The sequence below is a fragment of the Fukomys damarensis genome, unplaced genomic scaffold (assembly GCF_012274545.1).
Source record: "Fukomys damarensis isolate Sample0158 unplaced genomic scaffold, DMR_v1.0_HiC HiC_scaffold_11, whole genome shotgun sequence".
Lineage (NCBI taxonomy): Eukaryota > Metazoa > Chordata > Mammalia > Rodentia > Bathyergidae > Fukomys > Fukomys damarensis.
Genome location: NW_022900923.1, coordinates 12,702,909 through 12,717,803, shown reverse-complemented (window position 1 = coordinate 12,717,803; position 14,895 = coordinate 12,702,909). Strand labels below are relative to the sequence as shown.

At 39.1% G+C, this 14,895-nt stretch overlaps 1 protein-coding gene across 4 annotated transcripts in view; it reads right to left on the bottom strand.

Annotated features, from left to right (window-relative positions):
* Positions 1–9,540: 9,540 nt before the first annotated feature.
* Cnst (consortin, connexin sorting protein) overlaps positions 9,541–14,895 on the bottom strand; it is a 61,290-nt gene continuing 55,935 nt past the window's right edge. For all 4 annotated transcript variants that reach the window (XM_010642632.2, XM_010642634.2, XM_019210452.2 and 1 more), the window contains 2 exons: positions 11,624–12,738; positions 9,541–11,491 (listed from right to left, as the gene is read on the bottom strand). In XM_010642632.2, the coding sequence (XP_010640934.1) occupies positions 12,533–12,738 (206 nt within the window). In that variant the 3' untranslated portion in view covers positions 9,541–11,491; positions 11,624–12,532. The remainder of the gene's footprint in view (positions 11,492–11,623; positions 12,739–14,895) is intronic.

The following is a 14,895-nucleotide window of genomic DNA, read 5'->3' as shown; positions in this document are numbered from 1 at the left end:
GCAGAAGGGAAGGGGGAGGTGTGTGGCTGGCTACAGCTAATACTAATGCACTTTTATATATGAGTAATGGTTTTAACACAGAATGGGACTTGCCATCCTGAAAAGAAGGTCAGAGAAAACCAAAGCTCTCATGAAGATGAGTCTGGCTCACCCAGTGAAAACAAAAGGACAGAGAGCCTCAGTTGTCTGTGAAAAGCTGTGAGGATAAAAAAGCTGTGCCTAGTAATATACTGAAATAAAAAGCCATAGTTTCTTACAGTGCACAATCGGGTGTCAGCTCGGTAGATGCAGACAGCAATCTCATACCTGGAACAAGGCCTGAATAAAAATAAGATGACCTAAGAGATGTAACAAAATGGGTATCATAAGCTCTCTCTCAGCTGTGTTTTCAGCCAGTGCTCTCTGAAAACCAGGAGCAAATCACAGTATTCTGTGAATTTGGCCTAGGGAGCATGACTTGGAACCGTAGAACTCACAGCACACAGAGCCACATTTGCAAGATTTTTATTTCAGGTAGAGTACTTTTATTTTTTGCATTGCATTCTAGAGTATGATTAAGTTTTCACTGTTGTGAAAGATTAAAAACAGTTTAACTTCTACAGAGTTATGAGAATCAAAAACGCCAACAAATTCCGGCCACTATCTGCCCTCTTGCACATTACAGTTCTCAGAGCTGAGGCAATGATGTCTTCTGTTTGCATGGGGTGCTTGGAGAATCCAGAAAGGGGAGCAGAAAGCTGTTCTGCACAGCTCCTAGTGACAAATCCTCTCTGTGTTTCTGGCCTGAAGACCCTCTCTTCCCTGGATCTCACATCAGTACCACATTGTGGCACTGACAGGATTGCCAGATGTAGCAAACAAAATACAGACTACCCAGTTATATCTGAATTTCAGATAATTTTAGAGTTTTTGATTTCAGGTTTTTATCAGTATAAGTATCGCCCACACCATAACTGGATAGATATCCTGTATTTCACTGGGCAACCCTAGACACTAGTGCCAGTAAACCCTCTGTCTTTGCTGGATCCCATGGAGTAGCTCTCACAAGTACAGCACCACTGCATACCCAGTGCCCCTGGGTCCGTGGCTTGTAGATGGGGTTAAATTACCTGTGCTGTCTCTTTCCATAGGTGAGACCAGAGTCGCGATGCTCAAAAGTACGGAGTTCTAAACAACAAGAGAGGAGGGTGCAGTGCCAGTCCCAGGAGAAACACTGTAGGCCGTTCTTTTCCTCCCTCCCTCCCTACTGCCCTCCCATCTTCCTTCATCTTTCCTTCCTCTCATCCCTCCTTCCTTTTTTACTTTTTTTGGTACCGGGGATTGAACTCGGGTCCTGGCGCTTGCAAGGCAGGCGGCAGAACTGCTGCGCTCGATCCCCAGCCCTTCTCCCTTTTGTATCAGGGATAGAGCCCAGGTCCTTGAGCGCAGTGGGCTACACACAGATACTTTCAACTTTTCAATTGGAAATGGAAAAATCTTTCGTTTCTCTATTGTAAGCCGCTGAAACTCCCAGGTTGCTTTGTGTAAGGAGCGCTTGTAATAACAAACATCCTCCCAGCACCCAGCTGTCTGGAACTGAACGTCATGTGGGTGCTGTCTTGGTGACTGGAGCAGAAGACTTTCTCTCTGCAGCAGTGGCGATACTCCCCGGACTCTTTGGCCTTATCCTTTTTCCCTGCCACCCTTCCAGGACTGGATGCAGACTATTTCCTCCAAATTAAATTATCTGAGAAGCGGTGTGCTTGGGCGGATACTACGGAACTCCTGATTCTGTGTTGTTGTGGAGATAAACTCTCCCGAGGGTCCATTCTCATTCGTCACGTGCTCGCTCATATTCTTGCTTCAAGGGGTGCATGAAGCTAAAACACCAACCCCTCAATCTAACCGACCATAGCTGGAATCACAGGGCAGTGTCACCCAAGGCTCCAGACCTATGGACAAGGGGCTGTCCAGCAGGCTGTCTCTTGGAAGAGGGCACCGTAGGTGCTTCAGGTCTGCATCAGCTGTAGATTCCACTTCTTACCTCCAAGAACAGCTTCACAGAGCTCCCACCCAACCTAACCCACCGCCACTGAAGGCAGAATACAAGTTTTCTTTTCTCACTGAGAGTCGAATACTATTAGATATTCAAATAATTAAGAGGACTTGTTTGTTTATTCGTCTTTTGTTTTTTGAGAGAGGGTCTCACTATGTAATTGAGGCTGACCTGGAACTCACTATGTAGACCAGACGGATCTCGAACTCACAGCGATCCTCCTGCCTCAGCCTCCCGAGTGCTGGGATTACAGGCATGCGCCACTATGCCTGCCAAGAATTAAGAGGATTTGAAAGTTTGACTTGTCTTAGAAAGTGTATGGATGAGGGAACTGAAGTCTGGAAGGGCTTCATGCATCATGAAGATTCCAAGCTCAGGCCTCCCTCTGTGGCCCATCTGTATCGTCAAGACACCCATATCCTGAAAGTCTCCTCTCCGGGGCTGACAGAACTATTATTTCTATCCCAATATTTAGTTTTTCAAACAAAGGGGAAGGAAATGAAATAGGGAATGAAAGATTATCTATATTTACAGTCATTTTTGGACCAAGTTCCTACCCAGGTCAGCAGCTTAGGCAAAGATATTTTTTTTCTTTTTTTGGTTTTTACAGATCTTGTGAATCATCAGTCTTGTAGTGTGAAAATAAGAACCAGCCACTCACGGGCTGTCGTCACCGCCGAGGGATGCAAGCTGCTTTTTCTCCCTAACTGTGGATCTCCTTCCTGACCTTTGATCCAAGGCCATTAAGAAAAGCAATGCAATCATGAACACTCACTTTTGAACAATGCATCCCAGCCAGAGGGAGAGTGAGTCGTCCTTACATAATATCTATAATTAGATTGCATTTGGAATTTGGAGATCTGCATTAAGTAGAAAAAAAGTTTTAAATCGCCAGCTCAATGTCTCAGGAGGAGGAGGTAGAGGGCTCTAAAAGCAGAAAACAGAATTAGGACCGAAATCAAGGCATTTAGAACTAGTGAGTTCATCACAGCAGAATTAGTAGCCAGTTGAGGAGTTAGGTCTCACACAAATGAGAGTGGACCTTGGAGGCCACCTCCCCAAATTCTTCTAACCCAATTAAGTGACAACAGGGGAAGGGAACAAGGTATTCTGAAGGTCAGAAGGGGTTCTCTGGCCCCTCATGGCTCCTTGAGATGCCATGAAGCTGCAAATGAACGGTCTTTTTTTTTTGAACAACTTTATTGAGGTATAATTTATGCACATAATGGCTTTCATTTAAAGTGTTTTGAAAGATGCGTAGATCTATGAAATCAACAGCACAATCAAGATGCATGACGTTGTTGTGAGCCCCTTGTAGTCCATTCCCCCTCCGTTCTTCACCCCTTAGGGAAGCACTGACTTTTTTCTGTCTTCTTTCATCCAGAATAACTATTCTGGTGTAGTCAGTTTGTTCTTTGTTATGGCTGCATAGTATTCTTTTGTATTGGTGGTCATGGGAGTTTCCACTCTTGAGTATCATGGATAAAGCTACTGCTAATGTTTGTGTAGATACAGCAGCTGGGCTCATGCCCTGGGCCACCCCAAGTCCTACCTGGTTGTGTCCGCAGTGTCCCTGCTTTGGTTTCACCCAGGTTCCAGCCAGCCGGTTCTCTGAGAGCCAGTGCCTATGAACACTAATAAAATGCAGGTGCTTTTTCCCTTAAAAAATCCTTTGTGAATATTCCAGGTGTAGTGGTGTACACCTGTAATCCCAGCACTCAGATTACTGTGAGTTCAAGGCCAGCCTGTGCTACATAGCTAGTAAGGAGAGCTTGAACTGCCTAGGGAGACCCTGTCTCAGAAAACAAAACAAAACAAAACAAATTTGTGTAAATATATTTGTGTGGACCTATTTTCATTTCTCTAAGGTAAGAACCTTGGTGTGGAACTGTTGAGTCTGGTGGTATTTTGGTATATTCAACTTCACGAGAAACTGCCACCTTTTTCTAAAGGTTGTCCCATTTCATATTCCTACACTAGCTGTGGATGAGAATTTGAATTTTCCACATCCACATCACTTGGTAGTGTGTTAAAGTACATGTAATAAAAAGCCCCTTTTTTATAGTATTGTGGACTGAGCCTGGGGCACCCTACTATTGCTCAATATACCCAGTCCCCTTTCTATTTTCTTTTGAGATAATCTCTCATTAAATTGCCCAGGCAGAATTTGAACTTGCCATCCTCCTGCCTCAGCCTCTCATAGTGATGGGATTAGGTGTGTGCCCCCACACTCAGCTTAACCATCTTTTTTTTTGGTGGGGGGTACCGGGGATTGAACTCGGGTCCTTGAGCTTGCAAGGCAGGCCACTGAACCACTGAGCTAGATCCCTGGCCCATGTTTAACCATCTTTAGGTGGCTTTAAGCATATTCAATGTTGTGCAACCATCAATATACATTTCTAAACTTTTCACCACCCCAAACAAAAATATCGTACAATTAAGCAATAACTTCTCACTTTACCCATACCCTGTAACCTCATTTACTTTTTGTCTCTCTGAATTTTCCTTAGATAGTTCATATAAATGGAATCATACAGCATTTGTTCGTGTCTGGTTTATGTTGCTTAGCATGTTTTCAAGATTTATCCATTTCATTAATCTCAATGTGGTTTTGACGTATTTCCCTAGTGACCAATGGATGATGAGTTTTTGTTTATTGTGCATTTGTATAGCTTTTTGGAGAAATGTATATTTCAGTGCTTTGTCTATTTTTAAATTGGGTTTTAAAAATTGAGCTTTACAAGTTCTTTACGAATTCTAAACATTAAACCCTTAGCAAATATATGTACAACTTTCCCCATTCTTCAGATTGTCTTTTCTTTGTAACGTTCTTTGATGTACAATTTTAAAAACTTTCTAATCAACTTATCTTTCATTATTTGTGTTTTTAGGGCCATATGTTAAGAATCCACTGCCAAATTAAGTTGAGATTTACCCCTATATTTTTTTCTTTTTGGTACTGGGGATTGAATTTGGGTCCCTGTGCTTACAAGGCAGGTGGCAGAACCACTGAGCTAAATCCCCAGTCCATCCCCTATACTTTCTTTGGAGTTTATGGATTTAACTCATCTAAGTCATTGATTCATTTTCAATTTTTTGTGCACAGTGTGAAGCAGGGGTCCAACTTCATTTGTGGGCATGTGAAAATCCTGCTAATGGCACCATCTGGTGAGGACAGTATTCTTTGCGCCATTGAATGGACTTGGTACTCTTGTCAAAAATAACCTGGACAGATTTTTTTTTTTCTGCACTCTGAATTTTCTCTTTTCTCTGTCTGTCCTTATGCCAGTATCACACTGATTTGATTATTGTACTATGGTAGTAAGTTTTAAAATTGCTAAGCATGGGCCCTGCAACCTTGCTTTTTCAATACTGCTTTGGCTACTTGGGTCCCCCTGAAATGTCATATCAACTGGATGACTCCTCAAAAAGCAAACACAAACAAAAATGGTTGCAACTTTGGTGGAGACTATGTAGGTTGTTTTGGATAGTTTTGACATCTTTCCCCAGCCTTAAATTTTTGAGAATTTTTAATTATCTAGAGGAAAGCATGCACACATACACACAAACTCTCTTTCAAATGAGACAAGATCTTGTTAAGTTGCTCAGGCTGGCTTTAAACTTGCAATCCTTTGGCATCAGCCTCATGAGTAGCTAGGAGTACAGGCACATGACACTATACTACTTTCAGTCTTTTACCATTATTGTATTAGCTGTGAGTTTTTCCTAAGTGTCCTTTATCATGCTGAAGAAGTAGCCTTCTATTCCTAGTTTGTTTTTAGATAAAAATTGAAGGCTGGGGATTTAGTTCAGTCGTTCTGCCCCCTGCCTTGCAAGCGCAAGGACCCGAGTTCCATTCCTGGTACCAAAAAGAAAAAAAAAAAGTAGGAGTGTCTTTGTCATGTTAACTATCTTTTCTACATCTATTGATAGTAATGTGAGTGCCCCCCCCCCAGTGTTCTAACAATATTACATTGATTTTCTTATGCTGAACTACCTTTGCATTCCTGGGGGTTCTTAGCAGTGGCTCATTAATTTCCATCTTCTTGGTGACTAATACTCAGCATCTTTTCATGAGCTCATTAGCCATTCACATATTCTATTATATAGTCTTTAGCATTTTAAAGTTATTTGTCAAAATGTTGACTTGCATGAGATCTCTATTCTGGATATGTCTTTTCCATATAAATGTGTTGTATTTTCTCCCAAGTGTTAGCTTGCTTTTTTATTTTCCTAGCCCTGTCCTTTGGAAAGCATGTTTTAAAAGTCTAGTTTACTGATTTTTTTCCTTTTATAGTTTGTGTTCTAAAAAATGTTTACTCAAAGGTTACAATGATTTTCTCCTATATTTTCTAGCTGTTTTTTATACTTATATCCATGCTTCAAAATTTTGCCATGTGTGAGGTAGTCTACCTTCATTTCTCAGTTGGATATGCAGTTTTCCCCAGCATTATCTGCTGAAAGACTTCTTTCCCCCTTTGAATTGTTTTGATTCCTTTGTAGATCATTTGAATGTATGCATGTAGTTCTATTTCTGGACTATCTTTTCACTATACTAGTTTGATTATTGTAGCATTACATCTTCAAAACAGGAAATAGAAGTTTTCCAATTTTGTTCTTACTTCTAGGTCACTTGCATTTCCCCATTTTTAAAATTAAACAGTATCTAAAAATTTCTGTAATTTTGGTTGGAATTGTGTCTCATCTTCAGATTGACTTGGAGAAAACTGCTCACAATACTGAGTTTTCCACTTCATGGACAGAATTTATTTTTTCATTTATTCAGCTTTTCTCTTTCAGCAATGTCTTATCAACTTCAGTATACAGGTTTTGCCACCTATTTTGTTAAATTTGTCCATTTCATATTTTTGCTCCTAAAACTGCTGTTTTAAATGAAAAAATTTCTTGTAAATTCATTTTATTTTCCAATGGTCCATTAAGTTTGCAGGAAAAAAAAGTTTGCAGAAAAACTACTAAATTTTTGTATATTGATCCTGTAACCTTGCTAAACTCACTTATTCTAGTTGCATTTTGTCAAGTTTTGGGATTCTCTTCATAAACAATTTTGTCATGGTAAGTTGTGTTTCTCACTGGGATCTCTTTTTCTGCTACAGGACCCAGTATAATGTTGAATAGAAATGATCCTTGCCTGGGCTGGGGATTTAGCTCAGTGGTTCCAATGCCTGCCTCATAAGCGCAAGGACCTGAGTTTGATCCCTGGTATGAGGAGAGGAGAGGGGAGGGTAGGGGAGAAATGGTCCTTGGCAGGGCTGGGGATTTAGCTCAGTGGCCCTGCACCTGCCTTGTAAGTGCAAGGTTCTGAGTTCAATCCCTGGTACAGGATGTGTGTGTGGTGTGTGGTCCCTGCCTTTTTCCTGATCTTAGGAAGAAAATCTCTTGGTCCTTCCCCACTAAATATTTACCATTAGCTTTTAAGTTTCTCATTAATGGAAGAAAATCTCTTAGTCTTTCTCCACTAAATATTTACTATAAGCTGTAAGTTTCTCATAAATGCCTTTATCAAATTGAGAACGTTGACTTCTAGTTCCAGTTTGCTGTTTTTAATATGAAAGGAACATTAAATTGCTGTATATTGATATGATCACAAGGGCCGGGCGTGGTGGTGCACGCCTGTAATCCCAGCACTCAGGAGGCTGAGGCAGGAGGATCACTGTGAGTTCGAGACCAGCCCGGGCTACATAGTGAGTTCCAGGTCAGTCTCAACTACATAGTGAGACCCTGTCTCAACCCCCCACCAAAAAAAGAAAAGAGATATGATCACAAGGATTTTTAAGATAATTACACTGAATGTAAAATATTAAACTCACTGTATTCTTGGGATAAATTTCATTTAAACATGTATTACTTTTTACATATTTTCAGAATTGATGTGCTAAAGTATTATTTAGTTTAAAAAAATCTGTGTGCATGTGTTTGTGAGGGGTGTTAGGCATCAAATCAAGGGCCTTGTGCATCCTAGGCAAGCATTCTACCATTGAGCTACATTCCCAGCTCCTAAGGAATTTTGTGTTTGTTTATTGTGTTTTGGTATATAGCAATTCAGGTCTCATGAAGAGAACAGTAGTCTTTTTTTGTTTTTTTTTTTGAGACAGGGTCTCACTATGTAGTTGAGACTGAACTGGAACTCACTATGTAGTCCAGGCTGGTCTCAACTCAGTGATCCTCCTGCCTCAGCCTCCCAAGTGATGGGATTACAGGAGTGAGCCACCACACTCGGCAGTAGTCTCTCCTTTTGAAAAGAGTAACTTGCAGGTAGGATGGGTGTTATATTTTACTGAAATGACGGACCAAACTTACCTGGATTGTTTTTTGGTGAGAAAATTTTCAATTCAGGGTAATTCAGACTTTCTATTTTGAGGAAGGCTCCTGCAAAGATGATTGCCACTGCTGGAAAACCTGCCATCTATTAATGCTAGAAGTGCTAACTAGAAACGAAAAGCACTAATTACTACAGCTTTGGCTGTGAGGAAAGAGTCCTCTCAAGTTTCCTATCGTGTTGCCACGCAGGTGACCTACACAGGACTTCTTTTATTCCTAATAGTGCATGACACACGAGTGGAAAGAATGAGCTTGGGCTGGGAATGTAGCTCAGTGGTCCAGCACCTGCCTGGCAAGTACGAGGCCCTGAATTTGATTCCCAGTACCAAAAAGGAAAAGCGAAAAAAAAAAAAAGCTTGAGTTTCCACTGCCACGAGTAATATGCTCTTCAGTTTCTTTTGTTTTCCCTCTTTGCAAATACCTTTCCCTTACCAGATGCTAACTCCCTTAAGTGGGTACCATGCCTTGTTCCTGCAGCCTCAGTGCAAGGCACACTGCAGGCATTCCAGTATCTGTGAAGGTACAGACAGCGACAAACACTATTGTTCATGGTTCTGCACTGATCTCAGGGTAACAGACACGAGGCTATGTTCAGGAGTGACTCTTCTCTGATCAGAGAAAACAGATGACTGTAATCTGACTGTAATTACTGTACCTTGCCTTTCAGTAGCCTAAACCAAGGGAGCTTTACTGTAAGAATTCCACGAGGACTATCTTACTGTTGCTTTTAGAAGGTCAGGATATAAGACTCAGTAAATGCTCATCTTTGATGTTATTAAGACAGTAGATGACATGAGAATTTGTGTCACAAATCCCAGATTCATCTTTTCTTTTTAAGATGTTGCTGTTGCTCACATTTTTGCTATGCTGCCCAAGTGGTTCTTAAATTTCTGGGCTCAAGTGATCCTCCTGGCTCAGCCTCGCTGAGCCTCATTCTTATCCTTTTTGAAGATGAAGGCAAAACTATAGGATAAAAAGATACAAAGTATAATAGGTTTGGGGGACATTAGAGTTGGACTTGAGGGATATATCTTCACTTTGCTAGGCACTAAGTGAATATTAAAGCACTACAAACACTGTAGAAAGTATTACACAAATATGATTTAATAGGGCCAAGGATTTAGCTCAGTGCTATTGCTGCCTGCTTTGCAAGCACAAGGTCCTGAGTTCGATACCCAGTACCCCCCCAAAAAGAGTTAATAATAATTGAGCCCAAAGAAATGATTCAGTTTCTCTTTGTAGTGGGAACAGGTCAGCAAAACAATTAAGAGCTAAAGAATTTCTTTGCTCTTTTCTACTTTTTCTTCTTAACTCCTACCATTTCCTCCCTTCTACTCTTGTTCTATATCTTCCTGCCATTCGAGCGAGATTAAACTCATACCTGTCTTTAGAAAAAAGGCCCACTTTCAAATTTAAAATTCTCTGCATATCTACTACACAAATTCATAGCTTGAGAAAGTAAACCTCCCAGAGGATTTTGATTTTCCAATCTAAAATAATGTATTTTTAGAATGAATTTCAGCTCTCATGCCAGGCAGATGGAGGAGGTATTTTAGGAGGGGAGCTTTTACTTAGGACCTATTAGTTTCCCAAATAGATGGCTATCTACTTGGGGTCAGAACAATTCCTGAAATTACTTTTGCTTTAAAGCAATTTTTTTCAATACGTAGAAGTTCAAATAATTACTAAGACACTTTGTTGGTACAGACTTTAAATTACAAGCTTGATTTGATACCCTCAAATACAGTTCTTAAGGAAGATGAATTACAAATAGTTTTCAGTACTTTGAAGGGAGAAGAAATTACATTTTGGTAAAACGGGATGAATATTTTTATGCGTGAGTTAACAATCCTTTCATCACCAGGTGGAATTACTCCAATTCATGCAATAAGTGACTATTATGTACTGTGCTCTTGAGTTCAAATCACTGTCCCCTGATGTGATGTGTTCACCCATGGCCTCTGAAACACAGCCAGGCCCCCGATCAGCAAGGCCTCACCTCCATTCTTCCATTCCAACGTGAAGCTTCCCAGGAAATCTTGGGTTTCAGAAAAATTGGCTAGGTGGTATATAGATAAATATACACGGTATATAGAGATTATACACGACTGACAGTAAGCAGGAGGGAGATTGTAACTTCTTGACATAAAATAATTAGAAAAAAGGGTTACTAAATTCTTGCAACTAGAAATTATGAGGGTAAAGCAGAAAAAGTTTGATATAATGAGGAGGCCCACAGTAGAACTTGTGAGGGTCTTTTATAGAACCACTTAAGATAGTACGGTGGGACATGTTACATATTTTACATACAGTTTGAGTACAAATTCTTAAAATTTATAATAGAACATTAAAATAATCTTCTAATAAAATCAGCCTTAAGTATAAGGAATCTAAATTTCATTGTCTTGTACATTCTAAATAAATATCTTTGATCTACAACCATTGAAAATATTAGTTTATGGTGACATGATAGAGACAAGTAAAACAGTATTATTATAAGCAAAATGAAACATCAATTTCAAAATAATCCTAAAAACACACTGAACTGAAATTATAGAAAATCAAAATACTACGTACATAATAATTAAATATCTAGCATTGGGATAACCAAATACATGCTCAGCAAAACACTTTCAACTTATATAAAAAGACCTTTAAATTTTATATATCTAGATAAATAAGCAAAAGCACAAAGGGAGATACTGTACCAGCCAGTAACAACTAGAAGTCATTGCCTGCCTTTTTCTTTCAAATGAACCTAATAGAAAAACAGGAAGTAATGATCACTTGCTAAAAAACTATAATTCATGGTTTTTTTAAAATGCTGTCTACAATATAAAAAAGTCAAAGCAAGGCTTCCCAGATATTAGACCGCTATTCCTTAAAAAAGGAAAGGCCACCTAACTGACAGATTTAAACAAAAACTAGACAATTGCCTATTTAAGGTATAAATGAATTTCTGTTTAATGACCCACTCTGTGGTCTAAATCGAGCCCATGATATGAATGCACAATCAAAACAGCTGAATGCATGATCTGCGAATACTGAATTATATACGATGATTTACGTTCACTTGCCAAAGTATTGGTTTACTTTACATAAAACCAGAATTAAAACCTATATGGCAGGAATTATATCTTATTTATGTTCATATTCTGGCTTCTAGATTCTGAGCATAACAGGTGCTCAAGTGTTTGCAGAATTGAGTCTAGCATCCATCACTTCAGGAAGCACTGAATGAATTAAAACCTATATGGCAGGAATTATATCTTATTTATGTTCATATTCTGGCTTCTAGATTCTCAGAGCATAACAGGTGCTCAAGCGTTTGCAGAATTGAGTCCAGCATCCATCACTTCAGGAAGCACTGAGTCCATGACGGAACTGTGGTCCAAGACTCAGGGAGAGTTCTTTAATTTGCCTTTAGGCCTGTGATTAATTTCTTGCTACCCAATCAAGTTAAATGCCACATATCTGTACAGTTATTCGTGTCAGGGCCAACATTTCCATAATTCATCTATTCTACAATTAAGCTTTCTTCAAAGATTTTTTCTGCACATCATAGCAAAGTTAAAAGAATAAAGATAATCTTTGTTATTCTTTATCGGACATTTGCTCCAGATAATTGCTTAAAGCACTCAAATACAGAAAAGGAGAACAGAAATTGGAAACAATGCAAGAAACCTAAATGACATAGCTTTCAAAATTAACTAAAAATAACACTGAAATCATTAAGTTAACCACTGTTGGTTTGCGTGATGGCTGAAGCAATTTCTAAGGACTGAGAGATGTAAACCACAAGTGTCCTTCCACTTTTAGCTTGACAAAGTAGCTAAAAATAGTGTGTTTCCAAGACCGCCCTGCATATTCTGCTCAGTGTGCTCATCACACTGGGAAGTAGTGAGGAAGAGATGAATACACTTGCCTCCCCAAAGACCACTCCCGCAGTCCACAATGCTTAGATCAATATTTGCCTTATTATGTGGGTTATTCTGAGAAAGTTCCTCAGAACTTCGGTTTGCCACTTAAAAAGTGGCTGTTTCTGATGTCCTTGCTGGGGGGAAGGGGGAATGTTTCAGAACTCCTGAAATAAAAGCTGCTGAGAAAGTTTCACATCTTTCACTCTCACTGCCAACATGCCTGTCCGCTTGAATGGCGCTAGGAGAGGTAGACCCAGTGTTTAAGTTCTGCCATTCCCTGCAGGAGCTTCGTGTAATAGAAATCCACGTTGTCTGCAAAGTCTGTGCAAACAGGTGACTCCATGTCCCCCACAGTGCAGTATAATGCAGTTCCTCCAACACTAAGGAAAACTGTTGCTATGCACAGCAAGATCAATAAAATACAGGAGCCACCTCCGACTTCATCTGCAAACATGAGAAGAGAGAGAGGTTAGATTTTCATCAAAATGGAAACCCCAGTATCTGCTCTCTTCTCGCTGGTAATGGACTGCTTATAATATTAGTCCTTGAGGTCAGGACACACAGCCAGAGAACATGTGCTGTCAACGACTCAGCAAAGATCCGCACATCAGTTACTACAAAGATTCACATCGGCAAAGTCTGTGAATGCTAAAATCAGAACCAGCCACTTTGTACAATGCGTATCACTTCCACGAGAAAGAAGAAAATGGCAGCACGCCTCTAACATGTGCATGGTATTATTTTAGCACACCATTATAGCCTCAATATTACAGTATCTTGGGAGTTCACATTATGGGACTACCTTAAATAAAGTCAATTTTATATTCAAGAATAAAAATGCTCTCCGTGGTGGATCTCAAGTATTTTTACTTAGGGCAATAGTGAAGTTTTGGTAGCATACTGATTTCTTTTAATTTTGCTTAGCAACTCTGGGAGGTTTGTCTTTATAAAAAATCCATCCACATCAGTCTTTCTATACTGAGGAAGATAACTGTTCTTTGGTTGGAAATTTCAATGATCACTCATAATTAAAGAAAAATAAAAAACATTTTAGAAAGGCTAAATAGTTTTATGACCTGCAGCACAAGGAGGGTGTGTGGACTTTAGGGAAAGTAACTTGGCAACATCTATCAAAATTTAAAATGAATTTATGCTCCAGACTGACACTTTAGATACACTGTTAAATTGAGTGCAACACTGAGACAAACAGGTACGAGCCAGGACTGTCTCAGGCCTGCTAGGACCTGTCATCTTCATGTTTAGCACAGCAAGTCCACTTTTAGGAACTGTTCTACAGAGTTCTGCAACACACAAAATTGTATCTATAAGCTTAGTAACTGCAGCAGTTTGTTATAACAAAAATCTAGGTAGGAATAACCCAGTTAGTCCAGTTATAGTGGAATAGTTTGATTATGTTACATTTATATAATGGAACACTATACAATCATTTAACAAAACGAAGTACATTTAATGTTATCTCACAGAATAATGTAGATAATTCTTGATCACATTTAAAAAATAAGTTATCTGATAGTATAAGGAACTCATTTGTGTTTAAAAAACAAGACATGTTTGTCAGTGTGTGTACACAAAGATATGCACACATACACACAGAACACATCTTAAGAGAGTAAAAAACTTCACCCAGTATTTAGGGAAGGAGAATGTAAGAGCTGTGGGACTTATACCTTTCATTTTATATTACTGTCTGAATTCTTTTGTGATTAGCATATAGTATTTTTTATGATAAGAAACATTTTATAAAACCTAATCTCTACAAATAGACCTTATTTAGAAGCTTTTTTTTTTTTTTTTTGGTACCGAGGATCAAGCTCAGGACATTCCACTTGCCAGGCAGGCACAGCACCAGAGCTACCTCGGCCCCTTGAAGTTTTTACAGTAATATATATATAAATAATATAATATATATATAAATAATAAAGTCCCCTTGAAAAAATTCAAGCACAAAAGTATCTAAGAATCTAATTCTACCATTCCAGAGGTAAACACTGTTAAAGTTGGCGTATAACCTTCCAGATCAAACATAAATGATTTCAGGACTTTTAAACAAATGCAATTATATACTCATATGGCTCTGTGATAGATAAAGAAGAAATCACTGCAGAGAACACACTTAATAAAGTCCCCTTGAAAAAATTCAAGCACAAAAGTATCTAAGAATCTAATTCTACCATTCCAGAGGTAAACACTGTTAAAGTTGGCGTATAACCTTCCAGATCAAACATAAATGATTTCAGGACTTTTAAACAAATGCAATTATATACTCATATGGCTCTGTGATAGATAAAGAAGAAATCACTGCAGAGAACACACTTGCAATTCATAAATATTCTATCATAAAGGAAGAATATTAGCTGGCCACTGAAAATAAAACAAAAACAGCAAAGTCATTTTTTTTTTTTGTACTGGGGATCAAACTTGGGCCCCTTGTGCTTGAGAGGCAGGCACCAGAACCACTGAGCTAAAGCCCTGGCCCAGCAAACTCACTTTTAAAAAAGAACTACTATCGTAAGAAACAAATGAGCTCTCCACATTGAGGACTATTACATTTTGTGCTTGAGAGGCAGGCACCAGAACCAC